Genomic DNA, 25,960 nt, shown 5'->3' on the forward strand with positions numbered 1-25,960 from the left:
TGGTGCCAGGACAACAACCTCTCCCTCAATGTGATCAAGACAAAGGAGATGATTGTGAACTACAGGAAAAGGAGGACTGAGCAAGCCCCCATTCTCATCGACGGGGCTGTAGTGGAGCAGATTGAGAGCTTCAAGTTCCTTGGTGTCCACCTCACCAACAACAAACTAACATGGTCCAAGCACACCAAGACAGTCTTGAAGATGTCATGACAAAACCTATTCCGCCTCAGGAGACTGAAAAGATTTGGCATGGGTCCTCAGATCCTCAAAAGGTTCTACAGCTGCACCATCGAGAGCATTCCAACTGGTTGCATCACTGCCCGGTATGGCAACTGCTCGGCCTCCGACCGCAAGGCACTACAGAGGGTAGTGTGTACGGCCCAGTACATCACTGCGGCCAAGCGTCCTGCCATCCAGGACCTCTATACCAGGCGGTGTAAGAGGAAGTGCCTAAAAATGGTCAAAGACTCAGCCACCCTAGTCATAGACTGTTCTCTTTGCTACCTCATGGCAAGCGGTACCAGAGCGACAAATCTAGGTCCAAGAGGCTTCTAAACAGCTTCTACCCCCAAGCCATAAGACTATTGTTCATCTAATCAAATGGCTACCCAGACTACTTGCATTGCTCCCCTCTTTTACGCTGCTGCTATTCTCTGTTATTATCTATGCTTAAGTCCCTTTAATAACTCACATGTATATATTACCTCAATCACCTCGACTAACCGGTGCCTTTTCCTACTCTGTACCGCTAACCCCTGTATATAGCCTCGCTATTGTTGATTAAGGGCTTGTAAGTAAGCATTTACCTGTTGTATTTGGCACATATGACAAATAACATTTTATTTTATTTTAATAGATAAATATTAGGACGAGTAATATCGGAGTGGCATTGACTAAAATACAGTAGAGTAGAATACAGTATCCATATGAAATGAGTAAAGCAGTATGTAAACATTACTAAAGTTACTAGTGTTCTATTATTAAAGTGACTAGTGATTCCATGTCTATGTATATAGGGCAGCAGCCTCTAAGGTGCAGGCTTGAGTAACAGGGTGGAGCCGGCTAGTGATGGCTATTTAACAGTCTGATGGCCTTGAGAAAGAAGCTGTTTTTCAGTCTCTTTGTCCCAGCTTTGATGCACCTGTACTGACCTCACCTTCTGGATGAAATCGGGTTAAACAGGCCGTGACTCGGGTGGTTGAGTCCTTTTTTGGGGCTTCCTGTGACATCGGATGCTGTAGATGTCCAGGAGGGCAGGCAGTGTGCCCCCGGTGATGCGTTGGGCAGACCGCACCAACCTCTGGAGAGTCCTGCAGTTGTAGGCGGTGCAGTTGCCGTACCAGGCTGGGATACAGCCCGACAGGATGCTTTCAATTGTGCAGCTGTAAAAGCTTGTGAGGGTCTTAGGGGCCAAGCCAAATTTCTTCAGCCTCCAGAGGTTGAAGAGGCACTGTTGCGCCTTTTTCACCACACTGTCTGTGTGGGTGGAACATTTCAGATCGTCAGTGATGTGTACGCAGAGGAACTTGGAGCTTTCCACCTTGTCCACTGCGGTCCCATCAATGTGGATAGGGGTGTGCTCCCTCTGCTTTTTCCTGAAGTCCACAATCAGCACCTTTGTTTTGTTGAAGTTGAGGGTAAGGTTATTTTCCTGGCACCACTCAGGGCCAGGGCCCTCACCTCCTCTCTGTGTAGGCTCTCATCATTGTTGGTAATCAGGGCTACTATGGCTGTGTCATCTGCAAACTTGATGATTGAGTTGGAGGCGTGTGTGGCCACGCAGTCATGGGTGAACAGGGAGTACAGGAGGGGGCTGAGTATGCAGCCTTGTGGGGCCCCTGTGTTGAGGATCAGTGAAGTGGAGGTGTTGTTTCATACCTTCATCACCTGGGAGTGATTCGTCAGGAAGTCCAGGACCCAGTTGCACAGGGCAGGGTTCAGGCCCTGGGGCCCGAGCTTGTTGATAAGCTTGGAGGGTAATATGGTGTTGAAGGCTGAGCTGTATTCAATGAACAGCATTCTTACATAGGTATTCCTCTTGTCCAGGTGGGATAGGGCAGTGTGCAGTGCAATGTCAATTGTATCGTCTGTGGATCTATTGGGACAGTAAGGACATTTAAGTGGGTCTATGGTGTCAGGTAAGGTAGACTCTGAAAGCACTTCATGATGACAGAAGTGAGAGCTATGGGGCGATAAATGCCATTAAAACTCATTTTTCAACCACTCCAAAAATGACTTGTTAACAAACTATAGTTTTGGCAAGTCGGTTAGGACATCTACTTTGTGCATGACACAAGTCATTTTTCCAACAATCGTTTGCAATTGTTTAACTTATAATTCACTGTATCACAATTCCAGTGGGTCAGAAGTTTACATACACTAAGTTGACTGTGCATTTAAACAGCTTGGAAATCCAGAAAATTGTCATGGCTTTAGAAGCTTCTGATTCATTTGAGTCAATTGGAGGTGTACCTGTGGCTGTATTTCAAGGCCTACCTTCAAATTCAGTGCCTCATTGCTTGACATCATGGGAAAATCAAAAGAAATCAGCCAAGACCTCAGAAAACCAATTGTAGACCTCCACAAGTCTGGTTCATCCTTGGGAGCAATGTACAAATGCCTGAAGGTACCACGTTCATTTGTACAAACAGTAGTACGCAAGTATAAACACCATGCAGCCGTCAATCAGCTCAGGAAGGAGACACGTTCTGTCTCCTAGAGAGGAATGTACTTTGGTACGAAAAGTGCAAATCAAAGGACCATGTGAAGATAATGGAGGAAACAGGTACAAAAGTATCTATATCCACAGTAAAACAAGTCCTATATCGACATAGCCTGAAAGGTCGCTCAGCAAGGAAGAAGCCACTGCTCCAAAACCGGCATAAAAAAGCCAGTCTACAGTTTGCAACTGCACATGGGGACAAAGATGTTTTTTTTTGTTGTTGAATTTTACCCCCTTTTTCGTGGTATCCAATTGTTACTAGTTACTCTTGTCTCATTGCTACAACTCCCGTCCAGGCTCAGGAGAGACGAAGGTCAAAGGTCCTCCGAAACATAACCCAACCAAGCTGCACTGCTTCTTAGCACAGGGCGCATCCAATCCGGAAGCCAGCTGCACCAATGTGTTGGAGGAAACACCGTGCACCTGGCGACCTGGTTGGCGTGCACTGCTCCCGGCCCGCCACAGGAGTTGCTGGTGCCGGATGAGGCAAGGATATCCCTACCTGCCAAAGCAATGAATGTGTATCCTGTCGTCGGACTTCGCCTGCATATTTTCCGCCATTTTCTTCATATCTGAAAAGTTATGAAGTCACGCCCATTTTCTGAAGAATTGCATTTAGGGCCCTAAAAGCACAGAAATAGCGTCTACTGCATGAATACTTTGTATTTTGGTGAATTTAGTACGCCACCCGGGAAGTTTTGGCATACTAACTATATTCATACTATGACCAATAAGCATACTATATGCTCAATTCATTTCACAAATAGTACTTTTAGCGCGAGTATGACTATTCGAACCAGCTACGGTTTCCGTGCGTTTGATGCCAGTACATTTTCTCCGTTCGCGCAATCTTCAAATATCCCTAGTATAACAGTGAACCAGTGTAACACTTAAGTCAAAAAGCAGCAAGTGTACCAAGTTCCATGCTTTCATAAAAAAGTTAACATATCACCTTAAATTTGGCAGGTAACCTGGACTATATAATGATGTTCTCACATTGTTGATGACTTACAATGTAACAGTCTAGAATAGGCCTACACTCACGGGGACATGTTTCAGTTTGTCGGCAGTAGCCTACTAAGTGGAGCGAATGGCAGGAATTAAAATTATGGGAGTGGCACATCCCACATCCTGTGATATGGCTCACCCATAAATGGTAAAGTTGCATATAGTGTGACGACGTTATCGTGCATCCTTGAACAAATGTAGGAGATCCGCACTTATCAGCGTGGAAACTTCCAAAACTATTCGCTCAGCTTTGCCACAGTAACCGCCCCTTTCCTTCTAGCTACAAAGTAGCCTCCTCGAAGTGTGTTCATTTTGATGACACATATCATATCTGACAGGCTGTAACAGAATTGTTATTTTATAAGTCGGTTTCGGACAGTTTGGAAGTAGGCTATGTCTCTACAAGTTGTCGTGCAAGGTCCTGGACCTTGGGGATTCCGTCTAGTTGGTGGGAAAGATTTTGAACAACCATTGACTATCTCGCGGGTAAGTGTTTCAGATAATCTGTCACTTTTGTTACAATGTAACTGCATCTGACCTTGTCCGGTGGCGCATATACATACATGTTGCGGTTAAATTCTCATGTACCGAAAAAAAAATCTAATTTGAAGGTGTTTCCATCACATTTAACTCTACTGATGTTTTTTTCCCCACATGTTTTTGTTATTGAATCATATAGTGGGTGTTTTGCCAAGTGCGTTTTAGCCAACAGTGCTGTCTGCTGGTTAGAGCGCACGAATAGCCTACATTTTATTTATTTGACCTTTATTTAACTAGGCAAGTCAGTTTAAAGAACACATTCTTATTTTCAATGACGGCCTAGGAACAGTTGGTTAACTGCCTGTTCAGGGGCAGAACGACAGATTTGTACATTGTAAGCTCGGGGGTTTGAACTTGCAACCCCGTGACACCCACAGAACATAACTTTAAAGAGTTTACACAAATATTAGCGTTGTAGCTCTTACTTTGACTGTGGGAAATTACCTCACTGTCCAGCCTATTGTGCATATTGGCATTCATATTGCAATGTACAGCCTTAACCTATGGATTGTCTACTCTGACACCCACAGAAAAACTGAAGAGCAAGACATCACATCCCTTGAGACTGCAGTGTTTCTCCTAGATTTTTATAGCACTGAACTGCTCTGTCTTCCCCAACCTAAATAATATTTGGGTGACAGGTAGTCTAGCAGTTAAGGTTGCTGGTTCGAATCCCTGGGCAGACTAGGTGACACATCTGCCACTGTGCCATTGAGCAAGGCACTTAAAATCCTAATTGATCCTGTAAATCACTCTGTCTGATAAATTACTAAAATGTCAATATTTGTTCTCAACGCTGGGCACATATGGTTGTCTCAGAAGTACATATTGAGGAAACACTGGCAAAGTGTATTGAGGGCTTAAGTATAAAGGACATCAAATCAAATGTATTTATATAGCCCTTCATACATCAGCTGATATCTCAAAGTGCTGTACAGAAACCCAGCCAAAACCCCAAACAGCAAGCAATGCAGGTGTAGAAGCACGGTGGCTAGGAAAAACTCCCTAGAAAGGCCAAAACCTAGGAAGAAACCTAGACCAGGCTATGTGGGGTGGCCAGTCCTCTTCTGGCTGTGCCGGGTGGAGATTATAACAGAACATGGCCAAGATGTTCAAATGTTCATAAATGACCAGCATGGTTGAATAATAACAAGGCAGAACAGTTGAAACTGGAGCAGCAGCACAGTCAGGTGGACTGGGGACAGCAAGGAGTCATCATGTCAGGTAGTCCTGGGGCATGGTCCTAGGGCTCAGGTCCTCCGAGAGAGAGAAAGAAAGAAGGAGAGAATTAGAGAACGCACACTTAGATTCACACAGGACACCGAATAGGACAGGAGAAGTACTCCAGATATAACAAACTGACCCTAGCCCCCGACACAAACTACTGCAGCATAAATACTGGAGGCTGAGACAGGAGGGGACAGGAGACACTGACACGACATGAACCCTTTGAAGTGTTTTAGATGCAACCAAATGAATGACAGCTATGTAAACTCTTATCTTTGACCACAAACAATATGGTTAGGTGTGTTCAAGTTTGGGGAGTAACTGATTACATGTAATCTGATTACAAAAAAAGTATGATTTAATTGTTAATTTACCAGCAAAACATATTGTAATCAGATTATTGATACTTTTGAACATTTGATTATTTATTGGATTACTTTTGAATTCTGAAAGAATTTTGCAGAAAAATACATTATGACACCTGTTTTGTCAATGACATTCAATTCAGTATTGAAAAAATAGCACAAATGTATTTTTTTTTCTACCTGAGCAAGCAAGTCTGGCCACAAATCAGTCCAATATGATGACTCAAAGGTTGACGTTTATTGGGATGAGTCTTGTTCTTGAGGCAGAACTGGGCGATTTCCACCAGATAGGTCAGTTGGAAAGTCAAAATTGGCTAAATAAAAAAAGCTTTTTTTGTATCATTCTAAGGTTAGGCATTAGGGTTAGCAGTGGGGTTGGGTTTAAAAGCAGATTTTATGAATTTGTGGCTGTGTCAGGTAGTGACCACTGCAGAGCTGCCTCCAGAACAAGATTCATGATGAAAAACGGCAAAACCAAACACGTTTGATGGATTATTTTTGTCGTCTTCAAATGCCTCTTATAGGAAAAGTAACGCAAACGTTTGGGTAATACTAAAGTAACCTTTATGATTAGTATTTTGGACAGGAAACTAGTAACGGGTTACATTTAGAAAATAACCTAACCTACCCAACCATGGGTGTGTTTGTGAAACAGATTCTTGCTATTTCTTACATTTCTCAAAGACATCCTTTAGAATTCTTAGTCACCATGATACTTATCACGTGTTACAAATTATTTCTGACAACTGCACCCATGTTTACCACATAACAACCTGCCATGGGACAAAGGATCCTTGTCCTCCTGAAATGTCATAGATTAATCCCAGAATACTCCGTTCCAAAATTGATAAGTATGTTGATGCTGATGATTATGATGTACTGTATGTTTCAGGTCACTCATGGCAGTAGGGCTGCACAGGCCAATCTGTGTATCGGGGATCAGATCCTGGCCATAGATGGAGAGCCCACTGAGAACATGTCTCACCTGCAGGCACAGAACAAGGTCAAGGGCTGCTTAGAGGAAATGGTCCTTTCTATTGACAGGTAGGGAGTTGCATGGACATGTTGCAGTTTTCCATAGACTCAGATGGGTTTAAAAAGCACTGAGTCATGGTCCAACTCAGCAAAAGTACAGAATATTTTACACCCGATGTAGTTATATGTAAGGGATACAGATTTGTGTGGTTCAAATTGTTAAAGGGGGAGGGAGGGTCCACCTTGGATTTGTTTAGGTCTGAGCTTAACTATTGATGTACCAACTTCATGTATGTGTTTTAAGCAATAAGGCATGAGAACCCGGGGATTATCGTGTGATCTCTAGTTCCTAAGGGCTGTTCTTAAGGCAAAAGTGGGAAACAGCCTTTAGGAAATCAAATCACATTTTATTGGTCACATACACATGATTAGCAGATGTTATTTCTGGTGTAGTGAAATGCTTGGGCTTCTAGCGCCGACAGTGCAGTAATATCTAACAAGTAATGAATCTAACAAATTACACAACATATAGCCAATACACACAAATCTAAGTAGGAATGAATTAAGACGAGATACAGATATGGATGAGCGATGTCAGAGCGGAATACAGTATATACATATGAGATGAGTAATACCAGATAAGTAAGCATTATTAAAGTGACTAGTGTTCCAATCCTTAAAGTGGCCAGTGATTTCTAGTCTATGCCTGTAGGCAGCAGCCTCTAATGTGCTAGTGATGGCTGTTTAACAGTCTGATGGCCTTGTGATAGAAGCTGTTTTTCAGTCTCTCGTTCCCAGCTTTGATGCAGCTGTACGGACATCACATTCTGGATGATAGCAGGGTGAACAGGCAGTGGCTCGGGTGGTTGATGTCCTTGATAATCTTTTTGGCCTGTGACATTGGGTGCTGTAGGTGTCCTGGAGGGTGGGGGGTGCACCCTCTGTTACCTGAAGTCCACAATCATCTCCTTTTGTTTTGTTGGTGAGTGAGAGGTTGTTTTCCAGGCACCACACTCCCAGAGCCCTCGCCTCATCCCTATAGGCTGTCTCATCATCGTTGGTAATCAACTCTACTACTGTTGTCATCTGTAAACTTGATGATTGAGTTGGAAGCATGCTTGGCCACGGAGTCATGGGTGAACAGGGAGTACAGGAGGGGGCTGAGCACGCAGCCTTGTTGGGGCCCCAGTGTTGAGGGTCAGTAGAGTGGAGGTGATGTTTCCTACGTTCACCACCTGGTTGCGGCCGTCAGGAAGTCCAGGACCCAGTTACACAGGGTGGGATTCAGATCCAGGGCCTCGAGCTTAATCATGAGCTTGGAGGGTACTAAGGTGTTGAATGCGGAGTTATAGTCAATAAACAGCATTCTTACATAGGTATTTCTCTTGTCCAGATGGGATAGGGCAGTGTGCAGATTGATGGCGATTGCATCGTCTGTGGATATATTGGGGCGGTAAGCAAATTGAAGTGGGTCTAGGGTGGCAGGTAAGGTAGAGGTGATATGATCCTTGACTAGTCTCAAAGCACTTCATGATGACAGTGGTGAGTGCTACGGGGCGATTGTCATTCAATTCAGTTACCTCTGCCTTCTTGGGGACAGGAACAATAGTGGTTGTCTTGAAGCATGTGGGGACAGCAGACTGGGATAAGGAGAGATTGAATATGCCTACTAAACTACACTGTTTATATTCTGCCATATTCCCAGTCACCTTGCCATGGTTAAATGCGGTGTTTCGCTCTTTCAGTTTTGGCGTGAATGCTACCACCTATCCACGGTTTCTGGTTAAGGTAGGTTTTAATTGTCACAGTGGGTACTACATCTCCTATACACTTCCTTATTAACTCAGTCACTGTATCCGTGTATGCGTCTAGATTATTTTCGCAAGCTACCCCGGAACATATCCCAGTCCACGTGATCAAAACAATCCTGAAGTGTGGATTCCGATAGGTCCGACCAGCGTTGAATAGTTCTTAGCACGGGTACTTCCTGTTTGAGTTTCTGCCTAATGGGAAGGGATGAGCAAGATGAAGTCGTGATGAAATTTGCCGAAAGGAGGGCGTGGGAAGGCCTTGTAAGCATTCGGGAAGTGCTTACAAGAGTCTTAGCAGCACGAGTAGTACAGTCGATCTGTTGATAGAACTTTGGCAGCCTTGTTCTCAAATTTGCTTAGTTAAAATCCCCAGCTACAATAAATGCAGCCTCCTGATATGTGGTTTCCAGTTTGCATAAAGTCCAGTAAAGATCTTTTTAGGGCCGTCGTGGTATCGGCTTGAGGGGGGGTGTAAAACGGCTTTGGCAATGACTGAGGAGGATTCTCTTGGGCGATAATATGGTCAGCATTTGATTGTGAGGTGTTCTAGGTTGGATGAACAATAGAACTTGAGTTCCTAGAATTGCACCATGAGTCGTTAATCATGAAACACGCCCTTCTGTTTCCCGGAGAGATATTTATTCTTGTCTGCGAGATGTACAGAGAATCCTGCTGGCTTTACTGACTCCGACAGAGTATCCCGAGAGAGCCATGTTTTCATGAAACAAAGTATCTTACAGGCCCCGATGTGTCTCTGGAATGAAATTCCTGCTCTAAGCTCATCAACTTTGTTATCCAAAGACTGAACATTAGCGAATAATGTACTCGGAAGCGGTAGGTGGTGTGCGCGCCCCCTAAGTCGAACCAGCAGGCCACCTCGAGTGCCTCTCCTCCACTGGCTTTTTTTGGGGGGGAGGGGGTTGGCCTCCGGAATAAGTGAAATTGCTCTGGGAAGAGTGAACAAAGTATCTGCTCCAGGGAAGTCGTAATGCTGGTAGTTCTGGTGAGTTACCGCTTCTCTAATATCCAATAGTTCTTCCCGGCTGTATGTAATGACACAACATTTCCTGAGCTAATAATGTAAAAAATAGTACATAAAAAAAGAAAATACTGCAAAGATTCCTAGATGCTAGTTGCGATGCTGCCCTCTTCATTAGCGCTATCTTCCTGGAGGGAGTCATCACATGATAATTCCCAGGTTCTCATGCCTTTATAGATGGGTTGGTTGTTTAGCAACAAATCTGATGCGTGCGCTACTATGGGGCAAATCAGACTGGGTTGGCTTAGATTGTTGACTCCCAATGTTTATTGAAAACATACATTTGAGCATTGACAATGAGCATTGTCTCTCAAATACATCATTAGTCGTTGGTTAGCTAGCAAATAAAATAAAAAAAATTGGCCATATTAGCATTGACATGAAATCAGTCAAAACACCTCAAAACAAGACATGCTATAAAGAACAAGATGAAACGTTCTGAAATGAGCCACTGACTATTCCCCACAAATCAGTTTCTTGGCATTTTTGCTAGCAATCTGGCCATCCAGAATCACAAAAACATGCTGACATCTGCCCCATGGGAACGCACACATCGCTATCGTGACTTGTCAGCTAACCCATCTATTGCTTTTATAAAATGGTTGGCAACATAATAAAAAAACATGTTTTCATTAGCATTATTTGAGTGAGTACATATGTTTTATTTGATCCTTCCACCAGTTGTTCATTCTATGAATTCCACATTGCAATGCTAAACAAAACATTGGCATGTAGCTAGCTAGTAGAGGTTCAATGATGGCAGACAAGTACTTAATTAAATATTTAATAAATGGTAAACAACCAGCTGATTGTCAATAAAATATTTATGGAGGATAGCTAAACTAACATTACTTCTCCTCCTTAGCTTTAGTTGGCTAGTTATCAAGCAAACACAATCGCATTAAGCAGCTGAAATGATAGCAAAGTATGTGCGTTTCTTTTTTTTCTTACCTTCATTCCCATTATAATGATCCCGAGATCAGGATTAGAGAAGCTGTCAGTCTCGTCACATTCGTATGCATGGAGATTGCAAATAAAACTTGAAACATGTTGGATAGGCACACAGCGAGAGGGTTATATTAACCCCCCCCGTACCAAACAAAATACTAGGCAAGAAACACGGGAAATAATGTCGAGATGCTTTTTTTCTGGGGGAGTTGGAGTTAATTCTTGAAATGTAATTATGGCATCATGGCATTTTGGAGTTAATTATTGTGAATAACTAACGGCTATCGACCAAACTTAGTTTTATAACATGGCATAACTCTGTTGTGAAGTGCTGCTTTCTCAAAATAGTTCTTTAGAAATGGTTGTTGTTCCATCAACACGTTTGAGGACTGCTCCGTACTCATTTTTATTATATTTTGGATATCTCTATTCATTGCAAGTCTGAGTATTGTTAGTTGTATGTCTGAATGTTGTTTATTGCAAGTCTGAATACTGTGTTTGACTGTCTTTTTAGATCCGAATCTAAAATGTGGTCACCGCTCTCTTCTGAGGAAGGAAAGACCAACTCTTACAAGATGAATCTTGCATCTAAGCCGCAGGTACGTCTGCCTTACATCCTACCTCACTCAAAGATAGCATTAGGAAATTAGGCATTAAGTTGACTTATGAGTATGTCCCTGTCATTGTTTACTTCTCAACAGATTATTTCCTAGGAGACCATAGTTTTATCAGCCAAGTTCTGATATGCAAGAAAATTGAGACAAGTCTGAATTAATGTAGGAAGCATGTGCTTTGTCAGTCCTTCACAGCTTTCAGGGATGTCACAAACCTAGTGCATTTTGATCACAGAATACATAAAAAAAATGTTTTATGCATTCAAGCTGTTTTAAATGGGGTGAGCTTCCAGAATGTAATGGCCCACTTTATTTCTCTCTTTATTGACAACCCAGCCACACACCCCTGAGATGTGAGAGTAACGGTGTGTGAGTGAATTAGCAAAACATGGCAAATAAAGCACTGGTGTGCTACAAAGCTTTCGGGTAACTCGCCCCTCTAAATAATTTCATTGGATAAGCAGTGTGATGCATTTATTTGTTGTGTGGAGCCACTGCCAGTGTGCCAAATTGCCAGTTTTTTCTTTTGTTATGTCTTTGTGAAAATATGCATGGAGCATGAGCTAGATTTGAAGGTATTTTGTTTTCACTGACTGCGTACGGTAATGGTGATGGCCCCTTGTTTACCACTTATGATATTAAGGGGTTACCCAAAATAACCTTTTGACAATGCTATTCTTTACCTCTAATATCCACAAATTAGTCAAGTAACTGTCATACTATTTTTTATCAAGGCATGTGTGTGAGCGATGGCATTGAAAGTTGAGTTATATTTAGAATAGACTATTTTTTTCCCAGTATGCGTTACTTTCTGTATCCCTGGCTACAACTTGCAGGAGGTGAAACACATAGGTTCCGCCCACAACAGGAGCGCCCTGCCATTCGCTGGGTTCGGCCCCAAGGTGGTAACCAATCAGTACAACAACCCTGCCGGTCTGTACTCCTCAGAGAATATCAAGGACTTCAACGCGACTGTGGATGGCGTGAAAACCATCGGCACTGCTGCTAATGAGCCCTGCACCGTGTAAGGATCTATCCCAGCTGGTTATGATAACGTCTTTTGTATTTGTCGCATGCTTCGTAAACAATTGGTGTAGACTAATAGTGAAATGCTTACGATGGGCTCTTTCCAACAATGCAGAGAGAGAAAAAAAAAAGAACCCCAGCAATAAATACACAATGAGTAAAGATAACTTGGCTATATACACGGGGTACCAGTACAGAGTCAATGTGCAGGGATACAAGGTAGATATGTAGGTAGGGATAAAGTGACTAGGCAACTGGATGGATAATAAACCGTAACGGCAACATATGTGATGAGTCAAAAGAGATTAGTGCGAAAAGGGTCAATGCTGATATTTCAGGGAGCTATTGGTTTTACCCGCTGGGTATTGTTTTTCAAGTGACATGTGTCTTACTGTCGCAGAATGTACTGCATTCTCACGTGTTAAATGCTTACGGTATGTGTTACGGTAAGTCAAACTGAACTTCAGCTGTTGCTCAAGGAAACATAGCCATGTGTGAGGCCCCATCGCCATCATTTGTTTGTCCTTGATTTGACTATGCTTGTGTACCATTGGACTCATTGTATTGATTGTAATTTGTTTTTCAGCTCAGATCCGTCCGGTATTCTGCCACCAATAGTGGCAGACTCTGAGGTCTACAAAATGCTGCAGGAAAACCAAGAGGCTGATGAGCCTCCTCGACAGTCAGCTTCATTCAAAGTGCTGCAGGATATTCTGGAGTCAGGTACTTATTCACACACACATGCAGCTGATATTTTACACTGAGTGTCCAAAACATTAAGGACATCTGCTCTTTCCATGACAGACTGACCAGGTGAATCCAGTTGTAAGCTATGATCCCTTATTGATGTCACTTAAATCCACCAATCAGTGTAGATGAAGGGGAGAAGACAGGTTACATAAGGATTTTTAAGCCTTGAAACACTGGATAGTTTGTGCCATTCAGAGAGGGTGAAGGGGCAAAACAAAATATTTAAGTGCCTTTTAAACAAGGTATGGTAGTAAGTGCCAGGCGCACCGGTTTGCGCCAAAAAATTGCAACGCTGGTGGATTTTTCACACCGTTTCCGGTGTGTATCAAGCATGGTCCATCACCCACAGGACATCCAGCCAACTTGACACAACTGTGGGATGCATTGGAGTCAACATGGTCCAGCATCCCAGTGTAATGCTTTCGATGCCCAAACAAATTGAGGCTGTTCTGAGGGAAAAGGGGAGAGGTGCAACTGAATATTAAGGTGTCCTTAATGTTTTATATACATAGTGTATACAGTGCATTTGGAAAGTATTCAGACTCCTTGACTTTTTCCACATTTGATTACGTTACAGCCTTATTCTAAAATGGTTTAAATAGTCCCCCCCAATCAATCATTGCACAATACCCCATAATGACAAACAAAATAACTGAAATCATATTTACATTTACATTACATTTACATTTAAGTTATTTAGCAAATGCTCTTATCCAGAGCGACTTACAAATTGGTGCATTCACCTTATGACATCCAGTGGAACAGCCACTTTACAATAGTGCATCTAAATCTTTTAAGGGGGGGGGGGTGAGAAGGATTACTTTATCCTATCCTAGGTATTCCTTAAAGAGGTGGGGTTTCAGGTGTCTCCGGAAGGTGGTGATTGACTCCGCTGTCCAGGCGTCGTGAGGGAGTGTGTTCCACCATTGGGGAGCCAGAGCAGCGAACAGTTTTGACTGGGCTGAGCGGGAACTGTACTTCCTCAGTGGTAGGGAGGCGAGCAGGCCAGAGGTGGCTGAACGCAGTGCCCTTGTTTGGGTGTAGGGCCTGATCAGAGCCTGGAGGTACTGAGGTGCCGTTCACCTCACAGCTCCGTAGGCAAGCACCATGGTCTTGTAGCGGATGCGAGCTTCAACTGGAAGCCAGTGGAGAGAGCGGAGGAGCGGGGTGACGTGAGAGAACTTGGGAAGGTTGAACACCAGACGGGCTGCGGCGTTCTGGATGAGTTGTAGGGGTTTAATGGCACAGGCAGGGAGCCCAGCCAACAGCGAGTTGCAGTAATCCAGACGGGAGATGACAAGTGCCTGGATTAGGACCTGCGCCGTTTCCTGTGTGAGGCAAGGTCGTACTCTGCGGATGTTGTAGAGCATGAACCTACAGGAACGGGCCACCGCCTTGATGTTAGTTGAGAACGACAGGGTGTTGTCCAGGATCACGCCAAGGTTCTTAGCGCTCTGGGAGGAGGACACAATGGAGTTGTCAACCGTGATGGCGAGATCATGGAACGGGCAGTCCTTCCCCGGGAGGAAGAGCAGCTCAGTCTTGCCGAGGTTCAGCTTGAGGTGGTGATCCATCATCCACACTGATATGTCTGCCAGACATGCAGAGATGCGATTCGCCACCTGGTCATCAGAAGGGGGAAAGGAGAATTTACATATTTACATAAGTATTCAGACCCTTTACTCAGTAAAGCACCTTTGCCAGCGAATACAGCCTCAAGTCTTCTTGGGTATGACGCTACAAGCTTGTCACACCTGTATTTGGAGAGTATCTCCCATTTTCTCTGCAGATCCTCTCAAACTCTGTCAGGTTGGATGGGGAGCGCCGCTACAAAGCTATTTTCAGGTCTTTCCAGAGATGTTTGATCTCGTTCAAGTCCAGGCTCTGACTGGGCCACTCAAGGACATTCAGAGACTTGTCCTGAAGCCACTCCTGCATTGTATTGGCTCTGTGCGTAGGGTTGTTGTCCTGTTGGAATGTGAACCTGGCCCCAATCTGAGGTCCTGAGCACTTTGGAGCAGGTTTTCAAGGATCTGTTATTATTTTGCTCTGTTCATCCCCATCGCATGATGCTGCAACCACCATGCTGCACCGTAGGCATAGTATTGGCCAGGTGATGAGCGGTGCCTGGTTTCCTCCAGATGTGACGCTTGGTATTCAGGCCAAAGAGTTCAACCTCGGTTTCATCAGACCAGAGAATCTTCTTTCTTAAAAGAGCCTTTGTCATATTTTACAGGGTTTTCCAAATATTTAACGGCGGTGTTGTGGCTTAACAAAACATGATAACGTGTGTCTTCTCTTGATTGCAGATCCTGATAAGACCTCTGGTTTTAAGAGTGTGAAAGCGCCTGCCACAAAAATTGGTTCAACAGTGAGACATGCAGACAAGTTACCAATCTGTGACAAATGTGGATCAGGGATTGCGTAAGTATAACGTATGATTAGTCAAACAATCGTGATCTCATGATAATGTTGTAAACTTTTCATTTTGCTCACAGTGATTTGACGAGGAGTTCAAAGATCAGCACTCCTACTCTAAGATGCTTGTTGAACACAGGACCTGGGCTCTACTTTCGGCTGGCGTGAAGCCCGCATAATTGTCAAACGCAGGCACCTTTGCAATTTCGTCCTGTTAAAGCCGGCGCTCTTCTAGTTTCAAACGCTAGCGCCAGGATTGGTAATTTACCTGTTACATACTTGCTTGCGCTGTGGTGGGCATATCTGAGGTGTGTCCTTAAAAACATGCCCCAAAGTGCCAATTTCAGTATGCACTGGTGGGATATTTCAGACCAACTGAAAGCTGATCTTAGCGGTAACGCAGTTAGTTATTGCATGGATGTTGACAGCGGAAGCACGGCCTATCCAGCAGTGATGCATAATGCACATGGAACGAGAGATTTAGTGCCCGTAAACCTCGTATTTAGAAACATGACTTGTTTAGTCCCCATTTCATTGGATTAAAAAACAATCAAAGCCTCCTCTCTTCTCAAGAAGGGCTGTTGCCCAATGCATTCGCCAAGACGGTTGATAATGGGTTTGGCTTGTGAGACCCCTTTGAAATAAATCTTAATCATCAAAGCTTTTAATAAAAGCTCAAGTTTGGCAGAAACAAAACAGTGAGTGGACATCTTCGGTGACTCTCGAATTTAGATCCATTTGTTATTTTCCTGTAGGTAAGGGTGGTAGGCTACACTTACCCTACTTTAATGAAGGCTAGTTCAAGCCAATTTCAATGTTGACTGTCAACACCAAGCAAACACTGGATGATTTTTCAAATTGTTTTATTACTGTTGCGATCACTCGTTAATGTAGCCTATGCTATTTATTAAACTGTAGTATCATCCGCAGTGGACTAGGACAAGACTATTCCATGCCCCCAGCAGAATTGGAGTTGATGACCGTGCAAAGACTGTCAATAACCTACCGAACTTGAGATGAACACATGCAGTATTAAGCCATGCAGTGCCTTGATAGGCCAGTGAGTGGCCAAGCCCTTGTCACATCTACAACTTGTTTATTCATCAAAACCCAGCACTTTCACTCTAGCGCCAGCTAGCCAGCTATTGCGCTTCCAATACCGGCTGTGAAAATAGCTAAAATATTTCTTACACACCCCCGAACCTATATCGCTACCACCAGTACTTAGACCGACCGACAGTGATTAGATTTACCATTGTGTTAGGTTTGTTAAAATAGAGCTCCCTGTCGCGTAGGCTGCGTTTACACAGGCAGCAAATTCCGATTTATTGGCAGATTTGATTTTTTTTTCCTTCCCCAAAACGTGTAAACAGCAAAAACCACATGGAATCTGATCTTTTGCATTGTGATTTATTCCACATTCATATGTGGTTCTTAAACCTGATGCAATTACAACGTTTCATATGCGACCTAAATCTGAATGCTCAGATCGGATTTTTTTGTTGTTGCTCTGAAGTGGCTTTTTTGCACATGACCTGCCGTTAATAGGGATACCCCCCTTTTTTCCATTTTTGCCTAAAATGACATACCCAAATATAACTGTCTGTAGCTCAAACCTTGAAGCAAGGATATGCATATTCTTGGTGACATTTGAAAGGAAACACTTTGAAGTGGAAATGTGAATTGAATGTAATCAAATCAAATTTATTTGTCACATACACATGGTTAGCAGATGTTAATGCGGGTGTAGCAAAATGCTTGTGCTTCTAGTTCCGACAATGCAGTAATAACCAACGAGTAATCTAACCTAACAATTCCAAAACTACTACCTTATACACACAAGTGTAAAGGGGATAAAGAATATGTACATAAAGATATATGAATGAGTGATGGTACAGAACGGCGTAGGGAAGATGCAGTAGATGGTATCGAGTACAGTATATACATATGAGATGAGTAATGTAGGGTTTGTAAACATTATATTAAGTAGCATTGTGTAAAGTACCTTCTCCGTACCTTCTCCGCTATGCAATCTGGTTTCCGAGCCGGTCACGGGTGCACCTCAGCCACACTCAAGGTACTAAACGACATCATAACCGCCATCGATAAAAGACAGTACTGTGCAGCCGTCTTCATCGACCTTGCCAAGGCTTTCGACTCTGTCAATCACCAGATTCTTATCGGCAGACTCAGTAGCCTCAGTTTTTCGGATGACTGCCTTGCCTGGTTCACCAATTACTTTGCAGACAGAGTTCAGTGTGTCAAATCGGAGGGCATGCTGTCCGGTCCTCTGGCAGTCTCTATGGGGGTGCCACAGGGTTCAATTCTCGGGCCGACTCTTTTCTCTGTATATATCAATGATGTTGCTCTTGCTGCGGGCGATTCCCTGATCCACCTCTACGCAGACGACACCATTCTATATACTTTCGGCCCGTCATTGGACACTGTGCTATCTAACCTCCAAACGAGCTTCAATGCCATACAGCACTCCTTCCGTGGCCTCCAACTGCTCTTAAACGCTAGTAAAACCAAATGCATGCTTTTCAACCGATCGCTGCCTGCACCCGCATGCCCGACTAGCATCACCACACTGGATGGTTCCGACCTTGAATATGTGGACACCTATAAGTACCTAGGTGTCTGGCTAGACTGCAAACTCTCCTTCCAGACCCATATCAAACATCTCCAATCGAAAATCAAATCAAGAGTCTGCTTTCTATTCCGCAACAAAGCCTCCTTCACTCACGCTGCCAAGCTTACCCTAGTAAAACTGACTATCCTACCGATCCTCGACTTCGGCGATGTCATCTACAAAATCGCTTCCAACACTCTACTCAGCAAACTGGATGCAGTTTATCACAGTGCCATCCGTTTTGTCACTAAAGTACCTTATACTACCCACCACTGTGACTTGTATGCTCTAGTCGGCTGGCCCTCGCTACATATTCGTCGCCAGACCCACTGGCTCCAGGTCATCTACAAGGCCATGCTAGGTAAAGCTCCGCCTTATCTCAGTTCACTGGTCACGATGGCAACACCCATCCGTAGCACGCGCTCCAGCAGGTGTATCTCACTGATCATCCCTAAAGCCAACACCTCATTCGGCCGCCTTTCGTTCCAGTATTCTGCTGCCTGTGACTGGAACGAATTGCAAAAATCGCTGAAGTTGGAGACTTTTATCTCCCTCACCAACTTCAAACATCAGCTATCTGAGCAGCTAACCGATCGCTGCAGCTGTACATAACCTATTGGTAAATAGACCACCCATTTTCACCTACCTCATCCCCACAGTTTTTATTTACTTTTCTGCTCTTTTGCACACCAATATCTCTACCTGTACATGATCATTTATCACTCCAGTGTTAATCTGCAATATTGTAATTATTCGCCTACCTCCTCATGCCTTTTGCACACATTGTATATAGACTCCCATTTTTTTCTACTGTGTTATTGACTTGTTAATTGTTTACTCCATGTGTAACTCTGTTGTCTGTTCACACTGCTATGCTTTATATTGGCCAGGTCGCAGTTGCAAATGAGAACTTGTTCTCAACTAGCCTACCTGGTTAAATAAAGGTGAAATAAAAATAAAATAAAAAAGTGGCTAGTGATATATTTTACATCAATTTCCATCAGTTCCCATTATTGGAGTGGCTTGAGTTGAGTCAGTGTGTTGGCAGCAGCCACTCAATGTTAGTGGTGGCTGTTTAACAGTGATGGCCTTGAGATAGAAGCTGTTTTTCAGTCTCTCTGTCCTTGCTTTGATGCACCTGTATTGACCTCGCCTTCTGGATGATAGCGGGGTGAACAGGCAGTGGCTCGGGTGGTTGTTGTCCTTGATGATCTTTATGGCCTTCCTGTGACAGCGGGTGCTAGAGGGCAGGTAGTTTGCCCCCGGTGATGCGTTGTGCAGACCTCACTACCCTCTGGAGAGCCTCACGGTTGTGGGCGGAGCAGTTGCCGTACCAGGCGGTGATACAGCCCGACAGGATGCTCTCGATTGTGCATCTGTAGAAGTTTGTGAGTGCTTTTGGTGACAAGCCAAATTTCTTCAGCCTCCTGAGGTTGAAGAGGCGCTGCTGTGCCTTCTTCACGACGCTGTCTGTGTGGGTGGAGCAATTCAGTTTGTCCGTGATGTGTACGCCGAGGAACTTAAAACTTACTACCCTCTCCACTACTGTCCCATCGATGTGGATAGGGGGCTGCTGTTTCCTGAAGTCCACAATCATCTCCTTTGTTTTGTTGACGTTGAGTGTGAGGTTATTTTCCTGACACCACACTCCGGGGGCCCTCACCTCCTCCCTGTAGGCCGTCTCGTCGTTGTTGGTAATCAAGCCTACCACTATAGTGTCGTCCACAAACTTGATGATTGAGTTGGAGGCGTGCATGGCCACGCAGTCGTGGGTAAACAGGGAGTACAGGAGAGCGTCGTCTGTGGACCTATCTGGGCGGGAGGCAAATTGGAGTGGGTCTAGGGTGTCAGGTAGGGTGGAGGTGATATGACTAGTCTCTCAAAGCACTTCATGATGACTGAAGTGAGTGCTACGGGGTGGTAGTTGTTTAGCTCAGTTACCTTAGCTTTCTTGGGAACAGGGACAATGGTGGCCCTCTTGAAGCATGTGGGAACAGCAGACTGGGATAAGGATTGATTGAATATGTCCGTATACACACCAGCCAGCTGGTCTGCACATGCTCTGAGGACGAGGCTGGGGATGCAGTCTGGGCCTGTAGCCTTGCGAGGGTTTACACGTTTAAAAGTTTTATTCACGTCGGCTGCAGTGAAGGAGAGTCCGCAGGTATTTGTTGCGGGCCGTGTCAGTGGCAATGTATTGTCCTCAAAGCGGGCAAAAAAGTGATTTAGTCAGTCTTGGAGCAAGACATCCTGGTTCGTGACGGGGCTGGAATTCTTTTTGTAATCCGTGATTGATTGTAAAGACCCTGCCACGTACCTCTTGTGTCTGAGCCATTGAATTGTGACTGCTTTGTCTCTATACTGATGCTTAGCTTGTTTGATTGCCTTGCGGAGGGAATAGCTACACTGTTTGTATTCGGTCATGTTTCCGGTCACCTTGCCCTGATTAAAAGCAGTGGTTTGCGCTTTCATTTTCACGTGAATGCTACCATCAATCCACGGTGTCTGGTTTGGGAATGTTTTAATCGTTGCTATGGGAACGACATTGTCAATGCACTTTCTAATGAACTCGCTCACCGAATCAGCGTCTTTGTCAATGTTGTTGTTGGAAGCAATGTGGAACATATCCCAGTCCACGTGATCGAAGCAGTCTTGAAGCGTAGAATCAGATTGGTCGGACCAGTGTTGAACATACCTGAGCGCGGGAGCTTCTTGTTTTAGTTTCTGTCTGTAGGCAGGGAGCAACAAAATGGAGTCGTGGTCAGCTTTTCCGAAAGGAGGGCGGGTGAGGGCCTTATATGCGTCGCGAAAGTTAGAATAGCAATGATCCAAGGTTTTACCAGCCCTGGTTGCTCAATCGATATGCTGATACAATTTAGGGAGTCTTGTTTTCAGATTAGCCTTGTTAAAATCCCCAGCTACAATGAATGCAGCCTCAGGATATGTGGTTTCCAGTTTGCAAAGAGTCAAATAAAGTTTGTTCAGGGCCATCGATGTGTCTGCTTGGGGGGGAATATATACGGCTGTTATTATAATCGAAGAGAATTCCCTTAGTAGATAATGTGGTCGACATTGTGAGGAATTCTAAGTTAGGTGAACAGAAGGACTTGACTTCCTGTATGTTGTTGTGATCACACCACTCCTCGTTAATTATAAGGCATACGCCCCCGCCCCTCTTCTTACCAGAAAGATGTTTGTTTCTGTCGTTGCAATGCGTGAAGAAACCAGCTGGCTGCACCGATTCCGTTAGCGTCTCTTGAGTGAGCCATGTTTCCGTGAAGCAAAGAACGTTACAGTCTCTGATGTCACTCTGAAATGATACCCTTGCTCGGATTTCATCAACCTTGTTGTCAAGAGACTGGACATTGGTGAGTAGTATGCTAGGGAGTGGTGCGCGATGTGCCCGTCTCCGGAGCCTGACCAGAAGACCGCTTCGTTTGCCTCTTTTACGACGTCGTTGTTTTTGGTCGCAGGCTGGGATCCATTCCGTTGTCCTGGGTGGAAGGCAGAACACAGGATCCGCTTCGCGAAAGTCATATTCCTGGTTGTACTGATGGTGAGTTGACATTGCTCTTATATTCAAGTAGTTCTTCCCGACTGTATGTATAATGAAACCTAAGATTACCTGGGGTACCAATGTAAGAAATAACACGTAAAAAAACAATACTGCATAGTTTCCTAGGAACGCGAAGCGAGGAGGCCATCTCTGTCGGCGCCGGAAGTAGAATGTAGGATAATATAACACAGTAGATCTGGTAGAAGAAAATACAAAGAAAAAAATACAAAAATACACCATCTTTGAAATGCAACAGAACTGTCCCACTTCCAGCCATCACTCTGGTTGTAATTCTGCTTGTGTCCACAAGATGGCAGCATTGTATGTGCAAAGTTTCAGACGGATAACTTGAAGTATGAGCGAACTACATGACATTTAGTGTGAAGTCACCCAGGTATATTTGGGCAAATCATGAAGGAGACATTTGCATCCATATTACGTTTTTCTGCAAGAATATCGTCAAATCTGTATACTTGGACTTTTCAGTATTAGTAGCCATATTATAAGTTCAACATTTGCCAAACAACGTTTTTATAACTAATTTTTGTCTAAAAGGAAAAGGCTTGCTGTTGTACAAGGTTAGCAGCTACATTTTGCAACAGGTACAGGGTTTACTCCCATAAGGCCCAGCTCATTGACTAACTAGCTAGCTTTGTTTGACCCCGATTGGTGCTTATTTGACAAACTTAGTCAATCAAGTGAAGACCGCCCGCGTCATCGGCGTGCCATGAAGGCTATGCTCTCTGACCAAATTTGTCAGATTTATAGGATATACTACACCCATAATGATATAGTGAGGTCTGGTTACGTTCTAGGATCTCTGAGGAATACATACGAATGTGATTTGACTGGTTGAAACATATGACAGCCCCCTAAAATGAAATATCTTAGTCTTATCGTTTTATTTTTTCCCTACTGGTAATTGTCTCCTCCTTGTGGTTTCTTCTAGAATGTCCCTTCAGGAGTGTTTTGTCATATGTCAATTCAATTGGCTGATATAGAGCCATGCTGTGAGCATGCTGCCAACAGCTGTGTACTTGAGGGGTTGTTAACTCTTGGTTATGAAGTGTTCATTTAAGAGACGCTTAAATGGTGCTAGGACATGCCTTCTGTGTGACCTTCAAGGTGGATTCGGTGACAAGATTAGGTGTTTTGTCCATCATGATCCAAGAAGGTGGAATGGTGTTAGTCACTGTGGTAGGGAAAAACTGCATCCCTGTTTCAATTTGCCTTACTATTTTGAGGTAAAAAAAGGACATGCTTCTATGAACATGTCAATGTCTTTTAGACCATTTGTGTGTCTTACATTTAGATATAACACCGAACCCAAACCGGCTGTGCGCGTCGTGCATAAATGTATTTTGTCCTCCCACACCAAAAGCGATCATGACATGCAGGTTAACATATCAAAACCAACTCTGAACCAATTACTTTAATTTGGGGACAGGTTGAAAAGCATTAAACATGTAGTCAATTTAGCTAGCTAGCCTGTTTGGGATAGGGGGTGGTATTTTCACATCCAGTTGAAAAGCGTGCCCAAAGTAAACTGCCTGCTACTCAGGCCCAGAAGCTAGGATATGCATATAATTAGTAGATGTGGATATAAAACACTAAGGTTCTAAAACTGTAAAATGATGTCTGAGTATAACAGAACTTATTTGGCAGACGAAACCCTGAGGACAAACCATCCAGGAATCTTTTTTATTTTGAGGTGACTGTGTTTTCAATTTGTTTTCTATGGGAATCTAGATTTCTGAGGAATCTGGTTGCAGGTCCTAGGGCTTCCACTAGATGTCAACAGTCTTTAGAAATTGGTTGATGTTTTTCTTTTGAGTAATGAAGAAGTAGGGCTGTTCAGAATGACTGTCGAGTCTAGTGCACTGTTGTGTTTGGGGCACGTTTGACCAAGCACTCACTCCACTTTCATTTTATCCGCTATTGAACACGGTTTATTCCATCTTAAATTCTATCGATTTTTATTTACATTTTAAAATACCTACAGTTGTATTAGCAAAGTTGTTTGAAATGTTTGGACCAAGATTACAGATAACTTATTAAATAACATGTAGTCATGTTGGGCGAGATGATGAGATGGCACGTGAGCACCTGCTTCTATAAACCAATGAGGAGATGGGAGAGGCAGGACTTGCAGCGTGTTCTGCGTCATGAACAGAACTGACTTCTATTTTAGCCCTTGACAACGCAGACGCTCGTTGGCGCGCACTAGCAGTGTGGGTGCAATAATTTAATATAGATTTCGAAATGTATTTTGCGACGCGAGCGGTGTAGTCAGCCTGTTACACTTCATACCCTCTTCAGAATGTATACCTCCTTATTAGCTATGCTAATGACTTGCATGGGCATTAACTGCATTAACTAATTGGCTGACAGCTGTGGTATATCAGACCGTATACCACGGGTATGACACTGCTTTTTACTGCTCTAATTACCTTGGTAACCAGTTTATGATAGCAATAAGGCACCTCGGGGGTCGTGCTATATGGCCAATATACCACAACTAAGGGCTGTATCCTAGCACTCCGTGTTGCGTCTTGCCTAAGAACTGTCCTTAGCTGTGGTATATTGGCCATATACCACACCCTCTCGTGCCTTATTGCTTAATTATAAGACTTGTTACATGGGGTATTATGCTGCCTTCTCATAATGCTTTATGAAAGTTAGATATTTAGGAGCGTCTACGTCATACTTTTATAGTGCATGCTCATGAAGCATTATAACTGCGTAAATAATCCATTATGAAGAGGATTTTCATAAGTTTTCAGGATTTTTTTAATTTTTTTAAACCTAACCATTTAGTATGTGATCTCTTCTTTCCCATACACAGGGGGATGGTAGTCAAGTTACGGGACAAGTTCCGTCACCCCGAGTGCTACACCTGCTCAGATTGCGACCTCAACCTGAAACAGAAGGGACATTTTTTCGTGGAGGACCAGATCTACTGTGAGAAACACGCACGTGAGCGAGTGACTCCACCCGAAGGCTATGATGTGGTCACTGTCTTTCCCAAGTAGAGCTGCTCATTGAACACTGCCTAAAACTGCACATGACCTATTAGTGTCTCCAAGATGCCATGAAAACCATCCCAAGACATTCCAGCATTTTAAAGATGGTGCATTTAAGCATTAAGGCACGAGGGGGTGTGGTATATTGCCAATATACCATGGCTAAGAGCTGGTTTTGGGCACGACGCAACGCGGCCATATTGGACATATACCACATACCCTCGTGCCTTATTGCTATTATAAACGGGTTACCAAGGTAATTAGAGCAGTAAAAATAAATATTTTGTCATATCCATGGTATACGGTCTGATATACCACGGCTGTCAGCCAATCAGCATTCATGGCTCAAACCACCGAGACTGTAAAATGCTATATTGTAAAATACTTTTTTTTTTATTATGCCTGGACACTGTTACTTCCAGCCATGCAATGTTAACGACGTTTGCTATTCGTTAAATAATAATTTGCACATGTTATACATTTAGGAACCAAAAATATGAATTGGTGTGGCATACGTTGTTTAGTATGAATTCAAGGAATCCAAAACATTTGCATTTTAATCAGTGGGTTAATACAGGCTGTGACCAAGGATATTTCAAGGAACATACAGTAGCTACTGACTGTTCTTGGATTTAACTCATTCATAGTGGTTTGATCCAGGCTTCTGGTAGCTCTGCTTCTGGGTGGATTTTCTGAATCATAAACAAAACTGTTAATGTTTTGAGCACCATCTTTTCATAGCGAAAATGCTGCATTGGTCTTCCAAATTACTTTGCACCTATCAATGTAATGTTTATTATGACTGAATAAATATATTTTCTCAATACGTGACCATTTGTTTAGTTCATCAAGTGTGCTTAAACGTTGGGTTTTTAGAGCTAACTTTTCATTATTGGTAAAATATTAGCTTATTTGATATATGTACACTGCTCATCTTTAATTTCAACAATATTTTGGGGACAATTTATTTGTAAAGCCCCCCCCCAAAAAAGCTACATTTAGAACTACTTGTTTCTGTTTTTATTACATTTCCTAAAACTTGATGACTTTTATTATGAAAACACACATTGCATTGATAACAGTAACAGATTGGCCACTTGGTTAAGTCACTTATAACATCAGGTTACAGGACATTCATTCTATCATGTAAGCATGGTGATAGTCACAACAGGTTTGTGCCTTTTGTCTCGTGGGTTTTATAACAAACAATAATGATGGATGGGATACAGGAATTAGTTCAACCATTTATCTGAACGCGCTCATCTCAACACCTACAACCCCCATGATGCTCTGCGGCATAACCTCA

The 25,960-nt window shown here is 43.4% G+C and overlaps 1 protein-coding gene across 1 annotated transcript; it reads left to right on the forward strand.

Annotated features, from left to right (window-relative positions):
• The first annotated feature begins 3,750 nt into the window (after positions 1 to 3,750).
• Positions 3,751 to 25,485, forward strand: LOC118402046 (PDZ and LIM domain protein 1-like). Its single transcript, XM_035799900.1, has 7 exons — positions 3,751 to 4,216; positions 6,755 to 6,906; positions 11,150 to 11,234; positions 12,086 to 12,273; positions 12,862 to 12,998; positions 15,335 to 15,449; positions 24,477 to 25,485. The coding sequence occupies exons 1-7, from the start codon at positions 4,124 to 4,126 to the stop codon at positions 24,661 to 24,663; spliced, it is 957 nt and encodes a 318-aa protein (XP_035655793.1). The 5' UTR covers positions 3,751 to 4,123; the 3' UTR covers positions 24,664 to 25,485.
• Positions 25,486 to 25,960: the final 475 nt, after the last annotated feature.

This window comes from Oncorhynchus keta, chromosome 2 (assembly GCF_023373465.1).
Source record: "Oncorhynchus keta strain PuntledgeMale-10-30-2019 chromosome 2, Oket_V2, whole genome shotgun sequence".
In the NCBI taxonomy this organism is placed as follows: Eukaryota; Metazoa; Chordata; class Actinopteri; order Salmoniformes; family Salmonidae; genus Oncorhynchus; species Oncorhynchus keta.

Coding starts and splice junctions, on each gene's coding strand:
- LOC118402046 (XM_035799900.1), top strand. CDS start 4,124: ATGTCTCTACAAGTTGTCGTGCAAGGTCCTGGACCTTGGGGATTCCGT. Junction 4,217..6,754: donor AACCATTGACTATCTCGCGG/GTAAGTGTTTCA, acceptor TGTATGTTTCAG/GTCACTCATGGCAGTAGGGC. Junction 12,274..12,861: donor GCTAATGAGCCCTGCACCGT/GTAAGGATCTAT, acceptor TTTGTTTTTCAG/CTCAGATCCGTCCGGTATTC.